Below are 22,794 nucleotides of genomic sequence, written 5' to 3'. Positions count from 1 at the left end.
GTATATCATTAAGGTCAGTTAGCCATGGTTACATAATATAAATGAGTATACAGGACATAAATAGACTAAGTTGTTTATCGTTTTTCCTTTGAAAATGATTAGTTACAACAACGTGAAGAGCTTTTGTTTGTTTTGTTTTGTTATCTTCAAAGTTCAAAAAACCTTTATTTGGTGGTGTACCCTAAATTTCAAAGCGCTCCTAAGTATCATTTATTGAATTTCGATTAGAATCATACTGATGTTCTTTGTTAAATTTATGATTATCAATTGAACACAATTTGTAAATACTGAAATCGCCAAGCCTACATTTGCCGCTACAATACGTTGATTTGAGACACGTATATGTGAAACGGTATGTAACATGTTCAAGCCAGTTCATGTTACATTTGCAAATTGAAGCTGACACGTCAAATTGAATATATATATATATATATATATATATATATATATATATATATATATATATATATACGTACGCCACAGGTGATTCCAATGTGCACGTGTGCGCACAATGAATATGCTGCTCAAAACAGTGAACTAATAAATCATGCATATATCGCAATAGCATTTAAACATGGATTTTTTCCTGCATAATATCAATGATATATTTTGTATGCTTGACAATAATCGGAACAGTCAATATGCTAATTACGACTGTAGCGGACTTAATTGATATGAAATTTTAATTGTCATGAAACGTGGTCATGAGTTGTATAAATAATGGCTCAACATGTGGAGAATGTCAATACATCGGTCACTCCCAGCTGAATTCCAGGGGCAGCGAGAAGCAGACGAAGAAAATAATGTAGGTTTTCGCCACTTAACATAGGAGCTAACAATAGCTGTCAACATAGTTTAATATAAGTGATTTAAACACGGGCACGTGGCTCGTTTTAATCTTATTTCCGCATTTATGTCGTTAGATGGTGACGCTCTATGCACAAAATCTGCAAAATCATTTTTCTTTTAAGGAGTGGAAGTTAGTAGCTCCTGTTCTAAAATAAGACACTGATTCATTTCACCAATTCAAATCCATTAATAAACGCTTCATTATGCACAACCGGTGCATTGCTGAATAGAGATTTGTGTGTTTGCAATCCCTGGAACACACCTGCTGCCCGTTAAAGATTTTGCTTTTCAAACAAGTGAACTGCGTGTAGCTTGTGGTCGAAAAGTTGAAACTCGTCATGGAAATGGGGAACATGAGATTTCGAGAAATATCTGAGGTCTTTAGGAGACCAACTAAAATTAACCTGAAATAATGTTGAAATTTCTGATTCCGAGTTAGAGACTGAGTAGTAGGAATCAAAGGTTAGACAATGTGAGTTCTTGTTTTTATATAATAAAAAGAATCATAATTTCACAAGAACGTGTGAGTCATAATTTCACAAGAACGTGTGAACTGAAACAAAGTTTCTCTTGAAAGTAGCCATAGTGCTCAAAGAATCAACGGTGCAAAAGGGAACAGTATTACACAATTACGTGCGATTGGGTTTTCTGGAGATTTTGAACCGGCGACATTCTTGATCACAGAATAAACACCAAAGTGTTACTTCTATCTATTTACATTTTAATAAATGCCAGTTTCACATTTCCATGTATGTTGAAGACAGGAGATAAATGTGTTTGCATGTGTTATGATTATAACATTTTACAAAGGATTTTGGAATTTTTCTCAACACTGACCAGGATGTGGCTTTCCTACATGAACTGTACTGGCCGATGTGTAATCTTACTTTACGGTTTCATTGACATTTTGAATTGAAACATATGCATTACCTGGTGATGGTATAACAAGACGCCTTCTGATACCATGGTTGTGACACTGAAAGTGACTAAAGCTATCATCTATACTATCCATTATCAGAATTATCATCGGTCAATACAGTTTAAGTAGGAAAATCACATCTTTCCAAGATGATGAACAGCGCACTCGTACCAAGGATATTGTCTTATGTAGTGATATGTTTGATGTGGAGTGTCAGAAGTATCCAGCAGAGTGCCTTTCTCGTGGAGCCACCATCCAGAGGCAGCTTGTGGAGATATGGCTACAACACAACCATGAACCCGGATTACGACCTCTTGAACTGTGGCGGAAAGGAGGTAAGACTTCTAATTTACTCACTGAGTAATCGGGTTCCCAAAGTAGATACGTTGTTGCTCCTTATATAAGTGAATTTAAAATTCCAGTCGATCCATTCATAATGTTTTAAGCTGATGAACAGCACAATTGCATTTAGACATTATCATTGAACAAAAACTTTATTAAAACTTTGATGGATTGTGCCTACTTCCTTTTACGTTTACCGAACCAGAGAATTCTTATGACTATAAATACAAAATACGAATTCTTTACAATGAGATAGGCAAGTCTTGGTTAATAATGAAGTATTCTTCAAAAACGGAATAGCACTTATCAATGTCACTCAGATTATTTAAATTTATCCCCAAGTTCTTATTACGACTGTATGATCTTAAAACAAGTAATAGAACAAACGTTAGAATCAACAAGCTGTGTAAAATTCAACAAATAACGAATTTCCTATGATACAAAGTGAAAATGCTTTAAAAAAAAAACTTATAGTATTGCAAATTAAATTCCAATTGATGATAAAATTACACACACAAGTCCGAATGGTTTAGTTCTGAATAAACTTTAGTGGAAATCCAAATTAAATCAGCTGCTGGAAGTGTTTAAGTGCCTGTGGTGACCCATACTGTAATGATGCTAATATTAAACTCATACATACAGAGAATATTCTAGTTATGTGTTAGCTGCTTACAAAATTTAAACAATCAATGATTCAGGTCAAGTAAAAAATAAATTTGATTTTTGGACAAGATCAAGTCCAACATCTAATGTTACTTTATTAGTAGCATATAATTTAAAAAAATTAAAAACTAGGAAACAATGCAAATTAAATAAACGTAACATTATAACAATACATTGGATTGAGATACACAAATTTTACTAGCGTTGCTTAGCTTAAAATAAAGATTATGTGCCAGAAACTGTTTGTCTAAACGTCAGTGATGAGGAAAAATTGAAAACGGGCTTTAGGAATAATATGAAGGTATGCATATTTATAAATACAGGGAGGAATGCAATATGGCACATCGTTTAGATTATCTAACATCAATGGAATTCTCTGATGTGATGTGATGTGATTTTGATTTTTAACGTAGCTTTAACAATTTTTCAGTCATATCGCTACGATGTCTGCAATGTGGCAGTTTATAGTGATGTCTAGCACTGGGGCATCATGCCGCAGACATGTAGCATGATGTCCCACCCAGTCACATTATCCTGACACCGGGCCGACCAGTCCTAACACTAACCTCTTAATGCTGAGTGCCAAGCGAGGCAGCTGTTAGTACCATTTTTGTAAGTCTTTGGTATGACTCGGCCGGGGATCGAACCCACGACCTCCCGCATCTGAGGCGGACGCTCTAACCACTAGGCCACCGGAGCGGTAGGAATTCTCTGAAGTTGCGTATGAAATATAATGAAGTAATACTAAATGTGTACAACGACAAAACATAAATGAAACAACTAAAGTGGACACTGATATTCCATAATATTTTACTGTATCTTTGTTCGTGTTTAGTCTGAAATATTTACGTAATCTAATTTACAATTTGGGAAAAACTAATGTATGGTCTGACTTGTACGTCCACATTCCATTATACAACAGAGGTGCTTATTTGATTGTCAAGTGTTAGTTTTGGAAATTATGTAGCCTTTGCTAAAGGGTTGCTTGATGGATTTACTTAAAGATGGCACAAACTTAGTTTTTCATTATGCTGGGAATGTTTGTATTCGCACCATCGTGGCTACAATAGTAACATTGTTGTACAAACCCATCTAGATGCATATGGTGGTATGTGCCTGAATTAAATTATGTTTCCCAAAAATCACTCACATGTAAGTTATTTATTATTTGTTTATAATAATAATAATAATAATAATAATAATAATAATAATAATACGTAGTAGTAGTAGTAGTAGTTGTAGTATTAGTGGTTTCTGTCTTGTCATTCAAGTTTAGGCGGGTTAGAAACGACAGCTAGTCGTGATCTTTGTGTATTGGACTTCGAGTTATTTCATTAGCTTGCTTGACCTTCTGACATTTTTCAATAGCAAAATCATTTCTAGTAACATTTGTAGCACGTGAAATTTGTAATGTACTTCCTCAAAATATAATAAGTTTGCTTATAAATTTTATCAGTACCCAGGATTGGATAGACAGCACAAAAAAGTAGCAAATAATATAAATATTTCTTTTCTCATTGTTACGGTCCTTCAAACCGCACAAAAGGAGAAATGTTGTCCTAATTATAACGGGCTGTCAGACAAGGAGAAATGATTTCTTAATTTACAAGTGCTTTCAGACCAGGAAAAAAGTAGAAATTGATTCTTAATTGTATTGTACATTCAGACAGAATAAAAGAGACATTAATTTTGTAATGTTAAAAAACTGTCTAGGGCATTCAGACCGCATAACAGGATAAACGTTTTCTTAATTGTCAGGAGCTGTCAGACTGCACAACATGGATAAATATTTCTTAATTGTCAGGGGTTTTCATACCGTATAACAACGAGAAAAGATTTGTTAATTGTCAGGGGCTTTCAGACTGCACATCAAAGAGAAATGTTTTCCTAACTATCTTGGGCTATCTGAAAGCACAACAAGGAAAAAATATTTGTTAATTCTTGGAAGATGGAGCTTTCCAGACCGTAAAACAAAGATAAATAATTTGTTAATTCTTGATGTGGGGTGGGGAAGTTTTCAGACAGTACGACTAGGATAAGTCATTTCCTAATTATCATGGCTTTCAGACCGTACAACAACGATAAATATTTTCTTAATTATCAGAGATTTCAGACCGTACAAAAACAATGAACGTTTTATAAATTATCAGAGGTTTTCAGACCGTACATGAAAGATAAGTGTTTTCTTACCTATCAGGGGCTTTCAGATCGCACAAGAAATACAAATACTTTATTTCATAAGTTATTACTATAAAAAGGCTGTCTTGCAAAAGTTTGACTGACTCTGATTTTGGTGTATCTTTAACACAGAAGAATACCTATTCCCTAATTTCAGTTGATAGGTTGTCAGGGACTACTTTGTCAAAAGTCTCCTCTGATGCAATAATCATTTATTGCATCACATCTGTAAACCGTTTGCTTTAATATTCTCAAGTTAGTTGTCAACATCTTTTCAAATTTGGATGATAACACTGTAATGTATATATACTTCTCTTGATCTGATACGTTTGCAAACACGTTACATACTCTTTATAAATGCTTTGTGTGAATATTATTAACATTCCAAGAACCAGAGTACTTTGTTAAACTTTCGACATTAACAGAAACAACACTTTCAAAGTACTATCTCATCGCAGCAGAATAGTTCATTTTTCACCCAGCACCCACTCATTTTTTGTTTAAATTGAGTCACAGAGGAGTTCGTTAATATATTATGTTTACAATTTAATACTGTTCGTTACACCACTTTATCGATAGTTTTTTGTGTCGTGCGTCTTTGCGAAATTCTTGGACGATAAAGTTGTTATCAATGAGTATTTCTTCAAGCGGTTCCTGTTGTTCCTGAAATCAATAGTTCCTGCTGTTCTGAGACAAAAAAAAACAATCAACATGTTTCATAGTTCCATCGACGGTTTAGGTTTTCATAATTTGAAATGTATTTTAAAAAACCTCTATTCAATCCTTAACTTATCATATAATAAACTTTCAGATTCGTAGCGAATCGGAGCATCCAAATCACCAGCCAATGGTATCGCTTTCTTTAACTGGTGAACTTGCTTGTGCAAAGAAGAAAATTATTTCTCGGCAGTGTTTAATTTAACAATACTTTTAAAATTAAGTTCGCACCCCTTCCCATTTAATGGCAAATTATGTGTAATCATATATGCCATATGTTATGTTACCATGATATTATTTAATCAGATGTATGATGCTACTTCCATCTCATTGGCTCATCCAATTAGTACTGTTAGAGGACAGATGGTATGTATCATTCCATGAGCAAGTTATTTTATGTCTGAAATATGGACAGCTTCTCTGATATGTGAAAATGACTCAGTATATTCAGACATAATTTATATTGTTTAAATTCTAACTCGCTTATTCTATGTTAGCATTTTACTGCATATTTTATAATATGAATTGACTGCAACCGAACTGATGCTCATGGTAAGTTGGCATGACTTGTTCGGGAATTTGGTCTAAAATGTAAATGAAAGAATTTGGTACAAAAAGTGTCTATATAGTATACGCTACGTTAATTATAGTATTTTGTTCAACATATTGATCTGTAGAGATATTTCATGCCATTATGGTAGATGATACTTGCGTTGATTGCTTATGTTCAAGTGTTAATCACTATTCTTGATATAATCCAGTATCACTGGACAAAGATTGGACCAAGACTTGTTGATAATACAATTCTTTTAGAGTCTTTTGACATTCGCTTATTGTAAGGGTAAGAAGAAGATATTTATAATTGCGATATAATGCTACACAAGGGCTTGTATAAATATGAAATTTATTTGAAGAACCATACTGTGTTACCACATTTAGTCGTGGGGCGCATCAAAACTTATTGCCAGTAATTCTGATTTTACGGTAATAGTAACTATAGGATTATTCAACTTGTAGTTCAACATAATTTGACTTCATGGATCACGGAAAGGTTGAGATTATAGCTTTGAAGGAATGTATTATGGAAAATAGAGAATCTATTTAAATGGTGATTTCAATCATTAAAGACCAACGAAATCTCCAGAACCATAGCTAAAGTCCAAGTAACTAAACATTTCAAACAAATAACTTCAAACAATCTCTGAACAAACTCGAGATCACATGATATAGCAGAAATTCCACTCCCAACCCATTATGGTGCACTGCTAGATAAGCCAGTCAACGAATCTTCTCTTCCAAGCCAGTCATCTATCAGTCAATCAGCTTTAGTGCTACCGGTATCACCAATTATAAACAGTTATTGGGGACATTTTGCAGCGTGAGTGGCATACTCTAATGGGCGGACATTCCATATATATTCACCTGGTTGAAACATCAAGAAAAACCGATTTGTCTCACCAACTTGGAAGCTCTTGAACCTTAAGCGGGAAAATTAGTATGCAAATTTTTTTTCAATAACTCACTTCCGGAATGTCTTCTCTTCACAATGGAACCATGCACATAACATCCTTATTCAGTCATTTGATGGACCCGGCAGTGGTTATTGTAGTCTGTCTTGCATAACCAGCACTGGTGGGTTTCTGTAGAGAGTGTCTAATGTTAAGCAAGACAAAAATGTTGTATTGTCGATATTTATTAAGTTCTGTTTTATCACGTAGTCTTAAATACCATTATGGAAAGGAGTGTTTGGTGTATGCATAAGGTGTATGCAGCAGGAGTGCACCCTTTTTATAGCGTTATCCTTGATATTTAAGAAGATTCAAAGGAGGAATCCACCAATAACACACGCGATAAAAACAAATATCGGATTACTCACGAAACTTGGAGCTAGAATCATTATTGATCAGGTCAGACTTTTACATAAAACAGAAGACTCGCGGTATCTATTGATTAAAGTAGACGTTGAAGATCTGGCGTCACCTGTTACATGTACCCTATCTCAACCACTAACCTAATTATTATAAGCATTTACTCTGCCATTCTCAGAATCGAGCTCAGTCTGAATACAAAGTTAGAGAACAGGACCAAGATTCTACAGAGAAGCAAGAGAATCGAGGTAGTGCTAGCTGAATAGAAACTTTGTACGATATTGTCATAGACTAAGGATTAACCAGCTGTGCACCATAATGAGGTTAGGGTGGATATTTACTACTGCATGCTAATTCTCCATATGTTATTAGAGATGTTTCTTTTAAGATATTAGTGTTACATGTTTGGCTCACCTTGGGCAGTGCGAGAGCATGTATGTAGTTGTGGCAGATTGGTTGCTTTGTGATTACATGCATTTTAACGTATAACTTCTCCCTAATTTCGATAATGCGCCACTTCATGGGCATGTTCTTAGACTTTCTCCGGTCCTTGGAGTCAAATTATACTGAATTACTAATTGGCTAATCCCATATTTATTATGCCTGTAGAAAATCTCTGTCAACAAGTTTTAGCTATTACCACGTTGATCATTATATTGCACTTGGCTTGTTAAGGTTTGACATTTTACATTCAGCACCGTTTCTTGCATAAAGTACATGCTTGTGTAGGCCGTTTCAGAGATTCTCTAATTTCTTATGCATCTATTAATTTAATATTCAAAATCAGTTATCCTGTCGTTATGCTCAACTACTGGAGTTCCTTTTGCAACTAATATTGGTATTATTACCTCTACAACAAGCATCAGTAAAATGATGCTCTTGTCAGTGCTGGAATGGCCCGATGCTAAGCCAAGGTAATTTGAGGTTAATACCAATCTCAGCTGTGCTGTAACTATGAAGATCAGTGCGCAGTTGAATATATCCACATTTCAATTTACTTGAGGTCTCAAGTTGACATGTCCTGGTCTACTGCCAGATAAAACATTATATATGCCACGCGAGTATTTGTGTTCACAGCTTATACCAAAAGGAGATGATCTAAAATGGAGTACCAAATCAGCAGGCAATATTGTTTACAAAGACTTTGTAAACAACGAAGGATCACGATTTGTGATCCTTCGTTGTGTAATAAAGGGATCTCCTCTGTCCACATCGTTAAGGAGTCTCACATTACCAGGTTATACATTTGTAACTGGAAGTTAAGGAATCCAACAATTTCTTTGCCAGTCTGGATAGCAATACCACTCTTATATTGCTACCGTTATCGGATAATATCCAAGTCTTCCAGTTGACCGTTTCGAACACATGACCGATCCCACTCACATGATAACTCTTGAATTTTTGAGATAGAAGACTCTTTATTATCAAAGAATTACATAAGTTGCATCTTAATTATAATTTGCATGTCAAAATGATGCAATAATATTATGTGGGCCCAGTTCCTGAAATTACCTTGTCACTTGTCTAGAAGGTTGAGGCAAGTTCTTAACATCCAGCAAAAAACGGCATTATCAGTTCTCATCTTTGCTAGATGTCCATATATGGGATGTTTCTTAACGAGAAATGACAACAGTAAATAACTCATTTCTTGCCTAAACCTAGTTTATGTCATAAACGTTTATGGCGTTTCCTATATAGGCGATGGCTCTTTCTTTTTTCATTATATTCACGTGACAGAAGTGTACTAACAGATTCGCCAGTCGCATCAATTTAAACAAAAAGCATTTGCCAGCGTATATATACGCTAGAATAAGAGCATTTGTCAGAATCTGTTTCAACCTTTCTTGACACTTTTCATTCCACAGCAAGTGTACTCTAGTTCACATAGCTTGTACAACGATTTTCCTTGACGCATTCGGTACGAGCACGGCACCAAAACGTACTTCACGTTCGTTATACCAGTTAACCTATTTTGTCATGGTCAATTTAACCACTTCCAGTCACCTTCCACAATCACGATGTGAGCAAGAAACTAACTTTCCCTTGTAATGAAATGCCCGGTTTCAATATGAGATTTATTTCATGCAAAAGTTGAAAAGCCCAAATATTTCTAGACAGTGGCCGTCGGACTATGTAGGGATTATGCTAATTTCCATGTAAAGATGACACTCATTCCACTACAGTACTCTCAAAGCACATTCCATCAAACATTTAAATGTAGAGAGTGCACAGGATGATCCGAAGAGTATGACAAACCACATATATATCTACAATTCGAATTCATATCACAGAACCATTTTTGACCCAGCCTAAGAAACTAAACTGTCAGCAGATATATGAAGAGGACACGCATCTTTCAGAGTTAGGAAATTTAACTTCTGGTAGTCTACGAAGAATCGCCTGTTACCTTACTTATTTGCAAAAATGGATTGATGGTTCTTGTAACATCTTTTCCGGGTAAGTCATCCCTTCTTTTCGTTTGCTAAAGGGTTGCCTTCTTGGAGGTTGTCGTAATCAGTATAACTGTAAACAAATCGGCTTTATCATAGTATGGTTTATGACGCATTTGTTTACGAACACTTAAATTTTGACTCTGTACGGTATCCTTAAAATACACAATTTTCAACAACATTTTTCCCCCATAAAATTGAGAAACTGTAACACACCGATGACTGCGTTTAACGGTAGCTGAGTCGATGCTATTGTAAAGGAGATTTCAGTTAGGCAAAAAAAGTAGAAATCTTCTAACTGTACTACACTATAAATCTATCAACATTTTTCCAGTGTCGACTTGTTTACATAGTATAGATGACAAAAGGTTCACTGTACCTTCATTTGAGTATAAATGTACACGATCATGATACAGCGATGTAACTGATTACAACATAAAACTGGGTTCACAAGGACAATGGAACGATTAATATATTTCGTTAACCGAACAACACAGGCAGTAAGAAATCCATGGTTAATCATTGCATCACAATGATTCTGTGAAGGGTCGTAGAATGGAATAAAACGGTTTCAGCAAATCTGCTTGAAAAAGTTTGTACTTTCCTTAGAACTTGAAATTAAATTTTAACATAGATTCATAATATATGCTAATGATTAGTTCAGTTGTGATAGTTATAATGTGCTTTATGTTTGCAAAATATTACTTATAAAATACACATAAGCACAAACGTGTCTATCTTAAAACCGCCTCATTAAATAGTCGGAAAACCATTTAAAGAGGCAAAGCCGTTGGCTTTCAGCTAACTTTAATTGCGTGACGTCATTTGAATACATTGTACCAAATGACACCGTAGAACATCATGCTGATTTGTTGCAATTAGCGATGTACGCGTGTCTAGGAAATTTTTGCAATATGTGATGTGCGCGTGTCAACGAAATACTTAGTTAAAAAAGGTGAAAACAATTGTTCAGTTGTATTTTCATCGCTCCACTAGGCTAAATTGTTTTTATTGTTTCATTTTAATCTGTAAAAATTAAAACTTTTTGAGAATTAAAACAATGTATTATTTCAGAAATGTGTATTAATGTTATTTACGTCTTGAAGGGTGACAATTAAACTTCCTTCGCTAAATCAATTTGTTTCAAATCATTGATTTGTAATCATATTTTATTCTTGTGCTCATTTTCAATCAATTGTTTTACAAGCATTGGTTTGAGTATTTATATGTGAAAATATGTATTTTTTCTTCTTCCCACGACAACCCATCCAACGCTGGATAATGTCGGAAACTGTTCTCACTTCCGCTTCAGGAAAACGCAGAACATGCATACCATTTCGCACGTGGCCAGTAGTAATAGGGGCCACCCTAGCCTCAATGGGAATTAGCATTACAGGACCCCCTTGGGCCACTCTAGCCTCAAGGGAAATTTAACAAGGAGAAAAATCATGGGCCACTCTAGCATCAAGGGGAATTTAACATGGGAAATAGTCTTGGGCCACTCTAGCCTCAAGGGGAATTGAACACGGGGAAAAAGTCTTGGGCCACTCTAGCCTCAAGGGGAATTGAACATGGGGAATAGAGTTTGGGTTTGTCTAGGGACAAGGGGAATTGAACATGGGAGAAAAAAAACTAATTTAGGGACAAAGGGAATTTAACATGGGATTTTTTTTTAAAATTTAAAAAAAAGGGTAGGCAATGGAAAGTCAATCTCTTTTCGAGACCTATGAGTGGCCCTGAAAAGGGCCTTTGGATTTATGTTAATATGTCCTTAACATAAAGGGCACCGCATTGGTCTTCTTCTTGTCCTTAGGCTTCGTCTCACTGTAGGACCGTAAATCAGAACTCTTTTGAGGCATCCTTGTCTTTCTACGTAGATCCTACGTATCCACAGACTGGTGTCTGTCCTGTGGACAACTGTCCACTTGGACCGGACATACATGGGTATGTCCGTCCGGAACATCATCGAAGACACAAGCGTAGAAGATTGCACATCGGTCCACATCTTGAGGCGCCAAGAACAGGTGAATCAATGCAGTGAACTGCACTTATTTATAGGTAGAGGAAGGATTGAAACGGATTGAGTTCATTGACCAATCCAAACACGCGTTACAAAATTCAGTTAGCCCGCATCCAATCCGAAGAGAGCAGTCTGTGACGTCACTTGGTCTATATAGATTCGCTAGCGCCTGTATGCAGTCAATCAATGCGACAGTGATTCAACATGACGGAAACTCAGAAAACGATTCATTGGGGTTCCGGAACCTTCGTCACCTTCATTACCGCAAGTGGAGAATTTTAGACAGAGACAGAAAGAAGAATTGGAGAAATTTATACAACGACAAAAGGAAGCGGAACAAGCTTTTCTCCTACAGCAACAGCAGCAAGAAGAAGAGGTAAGAAAAAAACAACAAGAAGAAGTAGCAGCAAAGAAACAAGAATGTGAAAATCAAACGGTCACGGTACTGTTGAACATTTTAGCGGAGTTAAGAAGTCTGAAACAAATGTATCAGACTTCTTTATTACGACCGAAGAGAATACGACCTTCCCGAGCTAAACACGTTAACCCTGTGACTAAGCCTACCGTACCGCCCTTAGTGATTTCAACCAAATCATCATCATCAACAGTACGCAGTCCAGAAGTAGGCCTTGGCCGTGGCAAAGGCTCAAGGCACTTAAAGGTGATTGCTTAAACTCACCCCTACACCAAAAAAGGCCCTTTTCAGGGCCACCCACGTCTCTCGAAAAGAGATACACTTTCAATTTGCCAATAACTCCAAAAAAAAAACAAAAAACATTTTACCCCTATAGTACGTGTCTGTGTATGAGTGCGTGAGTGTACGTTCTTATTTTAAAATCAAAACCCAAAGACACTTACCTTATATAATTAATTTATTCTTTTATCCATAGTTACAATCCAATTCACAATTCACAACAGAGCACTTTAAAAAGTTCATAGACTTCTTCTGTCTCATTGTTTAGTCTCTCTGTTTTTTAAATTTCTTCACCGTCACAGTCTTTTCCTCTTCTTCCTCCTCACTTTCTTCCCTTCTTCTTTTCTTCTCCTGTTTCTTTTTCTTCACCTGGCTGCTTTCTTCCTCTGAAGAATCCCTCTCTTCTTCTGAAGAATCCATCTTTTCTTCTGACTCCTCTTGTTTCTTTTTTGGGCAATCTGGACAGCAATGTCCTTTTTCTTTACAATAATAACAGGTATCTTGACTTTTGTCTTTTCTAGCCCCTGTCTTTTTTTTCTTTTTTGACGGTCTGGACACTCTGAAGACCAATGCCCTTTCTTTTGACAGATATAGCAAGTATCTTGACTTTTATCTTGAAAGGAAGGAGAGTAGTCCGTCGGCTGGTCTGAAGAGAATTTTCTAATGACCCCTCGCAAAGCTCTGATGAAACGTTCGATTTGGCTAGTCTCTTCCATTGTTGTGCTCGGTTTGAGAGTGAAATGAATAGTGAAAGGACAAGACACACACCCTTTTATATACGCTGGTCTGTCATGACTATAAATTAGTCTATGGTGTTTAAATTTGAGTCATTTGACGTTTTACACTCAAGATGAAACGATCCTATTCATACGAGAAGAAAGAAGAAGAAAGTAAGAGGCAGAAACGTGATCTATCGCCTCGTACCAGGGCTGAAGTCTTGGCACAAATTCATGCCAGTGATTTTGAAGAGGACATGAGTGAACCAGAATCCGAACCCTCTAAACAAAGTTTACCACCCTTAGTCAACCCTGAAAAGTACTGTTCCATTCGAGAGATCCAAAAGCGCTCCTCTAGAAAATTTAGAACCACGGCTTACAAATACACAGTGAAGTTTAAAGATTTCAAGTCCGAAGTACCGTTGGAGAAAGCAGAAGGCTTCATCACCGGGGTGTGGGATTCTTTGCTCACCACACTCAAGCGACAATGTCAACCCAAAGAAGACGATGGCTTGAGACTTTCCATACAACACGACGGTTTGAAATCCCCTGTTTGGATGGAGTTTAGCAGCCCTGCAGAATTGACTGCTTCCAAAGTCATGGACAAAATTTAACACGTACAACGATCCAATGACCAGTTTGACATCACCGATGGAAAAACCACACTGGACATGACCCACGTCTCTCCTCCTCAAGGGACTGGACGCAAAAAGATGTTATTGGTGGACGAGCTTCGCAGCACCAAAACAAGTCTCGTCCGAATTCACAACCCTGAAGACCAGATGTGTTTAGCCAGGGCCATCGTGGTGGGACGAACCTATGTCAATAAGAACGACACGGCAGAATGGAAAAGAGCCTGGAAAACTATTCGACAATCGGACCGAGCCAAACAACGAAACGAAGCAGAACTCCTGTTACGACAAGCTGGCTTGCCCAAAGACACACCCTGTGGCATTCCTGAAATGCAAACATTGCAAGATGCCCTAGCTCCACGATACACCTTGAAAGTGCATCCTCAAGAAATGCGTGGGCCTCTGTTGTTTCGAGGGAAAGACTTTAAGGATGGAAAATACATTCATGTCTATTATCACGATGACCATTTCGATACCATTACCAGTATCACCGGATTCCTGGGATACAGATATTACTGTGAGAAATGTGACCATGGCTATAACAATCGAGAGCAACACAAGCATTGTGGATCGAAATGCTCAGGATGTTTGGCCTCTCCATCCTGTCTGAGCGAAGGACCAGTGCATTGTTCAACTTGTCTGCGCACGTTTGTCAAGCCATCCTGTTACCAACAACATTTGAAGACGCAAGGTTCACAGCAGAAATGTGCTTGTCAACTGCTGAGATTGTGCCCTACGTGTGGACAAGGCCTACGTACCAATAATGCCTAGACACACGTATGTTCAAGAAAGAAAAAATGTCATATTTGTCACCACATCGTGGACTTGGAACACCAATGCAAAGTGCAAAAATACCAACCCCCACCAGAGAAAGAGGACGGTCACAAGAAGAAAGGCAATTTCATCTTTTTTTATTTCGAATGCATGCAAGAGACCGGTATTCACATTCCTAATTTCTGCGTGGCTCATCGAGCGTGCGAGAAGTGCATTCAGGAACCTATCTTCAGTCATTGCCCTCACTGCAGCAAAATTCCTGGAGGGCGTGAAAAAAATCTTTCGAGGCCCGAACACGTTAGCCGATTTTGCCAAATGGGTCTTAGACCCCATCGACAAGACGTGGAGCCAAGAGGGCATCGAACGTTACGGAGATTGTCATCGTCATGCCACGGTGATGGCTCACAATTTCTCCGGATACGATGGATAGTTTCTTCTCAGATTCTATACGGAACAAGGCACCGAGCGTCCTAAAGTGACTATGAACGGAGCCAAAATCATTTTCATGCAAGTGGGACAAGTACAGTTTAAAGATTCGATGAGTTACTTGGCCATGCCTTTGAGCCGAATGCCTAAAACGTTTGGAATGACAGAAATGGCTAAAGGGTACTTTCCACACTTTTTCAATACGGAAGCCAATCAACACGCCGTTCTACCCCATTTACCTGAGGCTCACTATTACGACCCCGACAACATGCGTACCGAACAACGAGAAGCTTTCTACGCTTGGTACCAGGCTCACGCCTCGGACCCTTTCGACTTTCAGGAAGAAATGTTAAAGTATTGTCGTTCCGACGTGGACATTTTACGACGTTGCTGTGGAAAATTTCGAGAACTGTTCATGGAACACGGAGGGGTCGATCCTTTGAAAGAAGCTTGCACCATTGCCAAAGCGTGTTCCTTAGTGTACCGCCAACGATTCATGCCTGAAAACACCGTAGGTGCCATCAGTCCTCAAACGACCAACTATGTCAAACGTCAATACTCGGTCAAAGCCCTACGTTGGTTACATTACTTGTGCGACAAGGAAGACAAATGGATTCAGCATGCCCGCAACGGAGGGGGCGAAAAGACCATCGAAACGCATTCGGTAGATGGCTGGGACTTAGAAAACCCCAAGATCGTGTACGAGTTTAACGGTTGCTTATTTCACGGATGTCCAATCTGTTAACCTGACCGCGGCACTAAACATCACTTTTTACAACGAACCATGGAAGACCTGTACCAGGACACTTGTCAGCGACGCCTAAAGTTAGAACAGGAAGGATACCAAGTGGTGGAAATGTGGGAACACGAATACGATCACCGTTTGAAAACCGATCCCGAGTTTAAACGCCTCGTGGAAAGTTACCAGTTCATGGACCCGTTGAACCCGAGGGATAGTTTGTACGGAGGTAGAACCAATGCCACCTGTTTGCTGTACCAAGCCGACGAAGAGAAAGGAGAAGAAATCAAATACTTGGACGTGTGTTCGCTGTATCCCTACGTGTGCAAATATTGTCGCTTTCCTGTAGGGCACCCACAGTTGTTCACGGAACACATCGACCTGAAAAACATTCGACAATACGAAGGTCTGATCAAGTGCAAAGTTTTGCCGCCCACGGACTTGTACCATCCCGTGTTACCTCACCATTGTCAAGGCAAACTGATGTTTCCTTTGTGCCGTACATGTGCCGAAACGTGCAACCAAGATCAGCCTTGTCAGCACACCCAGGATGAACGTGCCTTGACGGGAACCTGGGTCAGCGTGGAGTTGTTCAAAGCTCTGGACATGGGATACCAACTGTTAGAAGTGTACGAAATTTGCCACTTTCCCAAGACACAACAATACCGCAAGGGTGGCCCCACTCACAAAGGCATTTTCGCCGACTACGTGGATGCCTTTTTGAAACTGAAGCAAGATGCCCGTGGCTATCCGTCCTGGTGTCACACTCCCGAAGACCAAATACATTTCAAAGAGAAATACTATGAACAAGAAGGCATCTCTTTAGACCACATCGAGAAAAACGAAGGCAGGCGATCGTTTGCCAAAGTGATGTTAAATTGCTTGTGGGGTAAAATGGCACAACGACCGTGTTTACCCAAGACGGAATATTTGACAGAACCTTCCCGCTACTTCCAGATGATTCACGACAAAACCAAATACATGAAACACGTGGACGTCGTTCGCGAGGATTTGATCTTGGTCAATTACGAAGAAGATCTGGACTTTGTACAAGACGACCCTTTTGGAAATGTCATCATTGCGGCTTAATTGACAGCTCATGCTCGCTTAAAATTGTACGAAGCTTTAGAACTGTTAGGGGAACGTGTCCTGTACTTTGACACGGACAGTTCCATTTACATCCATCACCCGAGTCAACAGCACCCTGACATCGAAGGAGACCGTTTAGGAGCCTGGACAGAAGAGCATCCCGACGACAAGATTCTAAGTTTCGTCAGTGACGGTCCAAAAAATTACGGCTACGAATACCGGGACCAACAAGAAGAAGTGCACACGACGTGCAAAGTGAAAGGATTGACTCTGAATTATCGTACCAGTCGTGTGGTCAACTTTGGGGTATTGAAAGAAGCCTTGCAATCGGGAGAGGATGGAAACTTTAAAGTGACCACCTATCAACCGAACAAGAATGTACGTTTACCCACTCACCACATCGTCAGTCGACCCTTGGAAAAAGTCTATCAAATCGTGTACCAGAAGCGAATGCGACTTCCCAATCATTTCATTTTGCCATATGGACATGTTGGTATAAAACTTTGGTTGTAAGCGGATAGCCACCGACCAGAAGGATGACTTCGCCACAGCAAGAATCGAGTGAGAAACCCGATGAGAACTCCATGTTCAAACCTTACCATTTTCCGGTTTTCTTGCCTGACTATTGTGATTGTGCCCGTCGATTGGACACGTTTCAAGCATGGCCTACGGATAGGAAAGGATTACCTTCTTCGCATATTTTAGCTAGAACAGGATTTGTCTACTTGGGACCTGAGTCAGGATTGGGATATGAAGTACAGTGTTTCGCTTGTGGCCTGAAGTTACGAATGGATCTATGTATCTATAAAGATTCAGCTATTCTGGAACATACTCGATGGTCTCCGCACTTCCCTTACCTTTGTATGGCCTTTCCACCCATGACATTACGGTACAATGATGACGGTACCTTAGAGACGGTACCTTCCAAAACAAGACATAAAAAACATAAAAAAGGAACGATGTACAAGCTTGAGACTGCATTGCGACTAGTATAAAAAGGGTCTATGGTCAAGATCGATAGTTCATTGGGACTACCAAGACCGAGCGAACAAGATGAATACTTTCAGAGAAACACAAATCAAGTTTAGACAGGCACAATTCAAGTGTGGGACTTCGGAAGTGGAATGCGATTGTGAGCCTTGCGATGGGTACGATGCTATACGTTGTGACCTTAGCGATGCCGTAAAGCATCGTGGGAACTTTGTTCTCACTACCCCTATCATGGAAAGTGATGCTGTGCGTGTCAAACCTGAGGGATGCGAAAGCGATGCCGCTCGTCCTCTTGGACATTTTACTGGGTTTCGTTTTAAAGGGGAATGTTCATCTTCACGTCTACCCCACTACGGATGTCATCCAGCTCTGAGCAAACTCCTGCCCATGTCACTCAACCCTCATCGAAACGAACCTGTGAAAGACGAATATACGTTTCCTGTGCGTTTGTCGGAATACTGCGACTTTGAAAATCGTCTTCAATCGTTCAAATGAAGGTGGCCTAAGTATCTGGGAGGCCCGACCCCCGAAGAATTAGCCAGAGCCGGATTTTTCTACTTGGGCGAAGGAGATAAAGTCAAGTGCTTCAGTTGCGGTGTGTCACTTCACCACTGGGAACCGCAAGATTCGGCCTACGTAGAACATGCTCGATGGTCACCGAATTGTCATTACTTACCCTTAGTGGGCCCGAGACATTGAAGTAACTTACCATAATCTGCTCATGGATACTTTACACGAGAACATTCGTGCTTTGCCTGTGGAGTTGAGAGAACGCATTTACCGAGAGCTGGTCAAAATACAAATCAAACGTAAAGAACAGTTGCATCCGTTACGTCACCAGATCTTTAAGCACTGGTACCTGAATGGTATAAGAGAACTGATTCGTCAGAAATTGTTTCAGTGTTCAGACCTTGTTCAATACTTCCAGGCCCCCGATGATCCACGTGTTGAACATTTTGGTTACTTCGAGATTCACCTAGTACAACACATTGAGGAAGACAAGGTAAAGGATTACCGACATATTTTACGTGGAATCTACTTAGCGGAAGAGGAAACTTCTAAACGAAGTCTGACGTTTCGGTTACAGTATGCAACATTTAAATTCCCCACTGGAAAACGAAGATCTCTGGCTAGAAAGTACGTGTATTGTTTCCGAAACAAAGAGACAATAAAAACAGGCTGCCATGCCACGACTTTTATCGCATGTAATCCAACAAGATTCCGTGGAAGGAACTGAATGACCATATTCAAACCGTGGATCATTACCATCGATTATTACAAGAACTGTATCCATTCAATTTGGGACGACGCATAGTGTGTGTCTTAGTGACTTGTTTTCTGGGATTTCGTTTACCAGCCGATTCCTTGTGGACTCTTTACGAACAGTATTTACCACCCATTCAACATAAAAGTGGTGCCTTTAAATGTTCACGAGAGACTCCTTTTGCTCAGAGCCTTACGTTTTCATCTGGATACTTCTCGACCTCTACGGGAAAAAAGATTCGTCAACTTTTAGCTACCCAAGACGTGTATGACGATGTGTGTGTAGCTTGTGACTTACATCCCCATTGGACAGATGTCCGTGCCTGGAAAGAATGGGACTTTGAGGCTTGGACCCAAGAAGTGGCCCAGTATGCACGAGAGTTGTTCAAGGAAAAAAGTCACTTTTCAACCTGTGTTAGTGACGGTACCAGAAGAACCCTTCACCCAGGACAGGACTGTCGTGGACAGGCCTGAAAGACCCTTTCGGGAGGACACTTGTGTGACCTTACCCCCTATAGAACTGGTCAGAACTTTACCCAAAACATGTTGTACAGACACTTGTTTTTATTCCACGTTAATGATTTTCATGTGCCTTTTATCGTTGTACTTAAGCCTTTGGCTTTTATGTATTTTTGTCTTTCGTATTCATGTTTAAAACATTCAATAAACGTGTTCTGAAAAAAGTATATAAACTCTCGTCTTGTTTGTTTTAGTGTCACAAGTGACATTCCTGACACTATGGCTAGCTCTGCTGTCTCTGCTCCCTCTTCCTCCACTGTTAAAGTCATCGACGAACACTTAGATCCTGCCAGTTGGGAGGCTTTGTATCTTCGCCATCCCTTTAACATGCTCATTGCTGGACCTAGCGGTTCAGGCAAAACCGAATTCGTCAAACGTTTGATCGAACATAAACATCATTTGATCGATCGACCACCTCAACGCATCGTGTGGTGTTACAAAGAGTGGCAATCGGCGTACAGCCTCTTGCGAGAAAGTCAAGGCGATTCCATCGTGTTTGTGGAAGGCATTCCTAAAGAAGACGACGGCATCGTCTCTGACTCCCGTCAAACCCATTTGGTCATTTTCGACGACATGTTAGGAGAAGACGAAGAAGAAATTAAACTGTGGTTCACGCGCAAAGGGCATCACCGTAATGCCAGTGTCGCTCACATCACCCAAAATTTGTTTCAACAAAGTAAAGCCCATCGCACCATCAGTCTCAATGCACATTACGTGGTCTTGTTTAAAAGCCCTCGAGATAAATCGCAAGTGCAAGTCTTAGCCAAACAGTTAGGAACGCCTTGGCTGACTCAGGCGTACGACGATGCCACTCAAACGCCACACGCCTATTTACTCGTCGATTTGAAACCTACGACCCCTAGGATTTGCGATTTCGTACCCACTTGTTTCACCACTGGTGCCAAGACGGAGGGCCTGTCCTGTACATGTCTCCGTCCTCGACTTAACTTCATTCCACAAAAAAATCTATAAAAACCTCAGACCCTTTTCGTCTGTCTCACACAACGTCAACATGACGTCCCTTCAGTCGCATATTCCCGTCAAATTGATTCGTGCCTTGTATGGCATCAGTCGAGAAAAAAATCCACAAATACGAGCTCGTGTCTTAGAAGCTAGTCTCAAAGAAGTCTTACGATGGTTCACGGTGATGGCACGTCAATTACTCCAAGGGATCATTCAGATTCCTCATCAAACCAAACGCTTTTTTGATCGAAACAAAGTCGCTTTGACCCAACTGGCCGATCCCCGCATCGATACTCAAACCAAAAAACAAATCATTTTGAAACGTGGAGGGAGCGGTACTCTAGGAGGGGTCATCATTCGCTCTCTCTTAAGATGCGATCCTAATGCCCCCAAAGTTCTCCCCAAGAAAAAAGTCAAACGAAGCTCCAAGAAGAAGAAAAAGACCAGGTCCCCAAGGAGAACTTCTCCACTGGTGGGACCCTCCTCTTACCAGACACCACCCCGGAAAAAGAAAAGAAGCCCCAGAAAAAGAAACAGGGAAAAAGTCCCCAGAAAAAGAAAAGTCCACAGAAGAAAACTAGTCGCAAGAGAGGCACTTCTTCGGCCAGGACGCAACCTTACACTCGGAAACCACGACCTGCCACGGCGGTGACTGCGTCTCCGGCAGCCTCACGTTCATCCACTTCTCCGTTGATGACACCAAGAACTGAAGAGTACTTGGAGACGTTGATCACACCAAGAACTTCTCCGTTGATGACCCCAAAAAGAACTTCCCCAGTGGCAGGACCCTCCAATTTAGTGGCAGTGGCTGCTGCTCACAAAGTACCTTCTCCCAAAATCAAAGTCCAAGAAAGATCGGGCATGTTACAAAGTTTACTGGATTTGTCCAAACAAGAACTGGCTCGATTTAGTCCGTTGCGTACCCCTGCACGACGTGTCATGCCTGTCCTCAAACTGATACGACGTAAAGTGAATCAGTGGCGACGCGTTCCAGTATAAAAAAGGTCTGTGACCAAGTCGGGGTATCAGTGTTTTTGGTGCTCCTGAAGACTCAAAGATGTCACCCTCCAGAAAACATCTCTCTTCTAAACAACCCCAAGGAAAGAAAAGAAAAGGACTGCCTCCTCGTTTAGTCAAACATGGGGACATGTTATCTGTCCTGTCCAAAGCTTCTCCACCTCTACGAAAAAAAACTCATTAAATCATCCTCCAAAGAGGTCATCGATACCGTGTGCGAATGTTGTTTGAACGTCTTGAAAGGCACGATCCCTTTGTCCAAACACCAGAAACAATGCTTAGGCAAACATCGTCACCTTCTTCGCCAAATGGTTCAAAAGAAAATTCCCATTCGTCAAAAGAAGATGTTGGTCCAACGTGGAGGTATTTTACCCTTCTTGTTAGGTCCCTTGCTGAAAGGAGTCTTGGGAAACATGTTGGGAGGACTGGTGGGAGCAAGATAAAAAGGCCCTCGGAAGTCCCAAGATCTCACATCCACCCCTGACAACCCCATGGAAGGACGAAAACTATCTTTAGTGCCTTACAAACGATGGATGGAATACCATCGTTGGCAAGAACAACGCACCCCGCATTTACCTCCCAATCCCAATTTGAGCGATATGTCCCAGTTACAACACGAATTTCAGTCCTTGATGGATCGCCAAGATTTGTCCGAAACAGAAAAACCGCAAAAGTACGGTCAACTCTTGCAACGACAGCAATTCTTTCACCAGAAAGCTTTAGACGAAACAGTTCTACCCACTCCGAAAGATTTTAAGACCTTAATGAAAAGTCCAGCACCATCATCACTACCACCACCACCACCACCACCACTACTACCATCCCCAGGGGTCACCAGAGATGCTACCCCACGAAGACCTGAGGAAGAAGAGATGCGAGAAGTGTTTCAAACACCGTCAGCAGCTCCCATTTCAAGTAAGATTGCAGCATCCTTGTTGACCCCGTCCCCCACACCCCAACGAGAAG

General features: G+C 40.0%; 1 protein-coding gene across 1 annotated transcript in view; it reads left to right on the top strand.

Annotated features, from left to right (window-relative positions):
* The first annotated feature begins 862 nt into the window (after positions 1 to 862).
* LOC149794095 (uncharacterized) overlaps positions 863 to 22,794 on the top strand; it is a 59,907-nt gene continuing 37,975 nt past the window's right edge. Inside the window, exon 1 of the mRNA XM_089968059.1 lies at positions 863 to 2,103. Within this exon, the coding sequence (XP_089824185.1) occupies positions 1,918 to 2,103 (186 nt within the window). The 5' untranslated portion in view covers positions 863 to 1,917. The remainder of the gene's footprint in view (positions 2,104 to 22,794) is intronic.

This window comes from Sinohyriopsis cumingii, chromosome 8 (genome assembly GCF_028554795.1).
Source record: "Sinohyriopsis cumingii isolate HCF-2022 chromosome 8, ASM2855479v2, whole genome shotgun sequence".
In the NCBI taxonomy this organism is placed as follows: domain Eukaryota; kingdom Metazoa; phylum Mollusca; class Bivalvia; order Unionida; family Unionidae; genus Sinohyriopsis; species Sinohyriopsis cumingii.
This window is presented reverse-complemented; position numbering and strand designations above follow the sequence as displayed.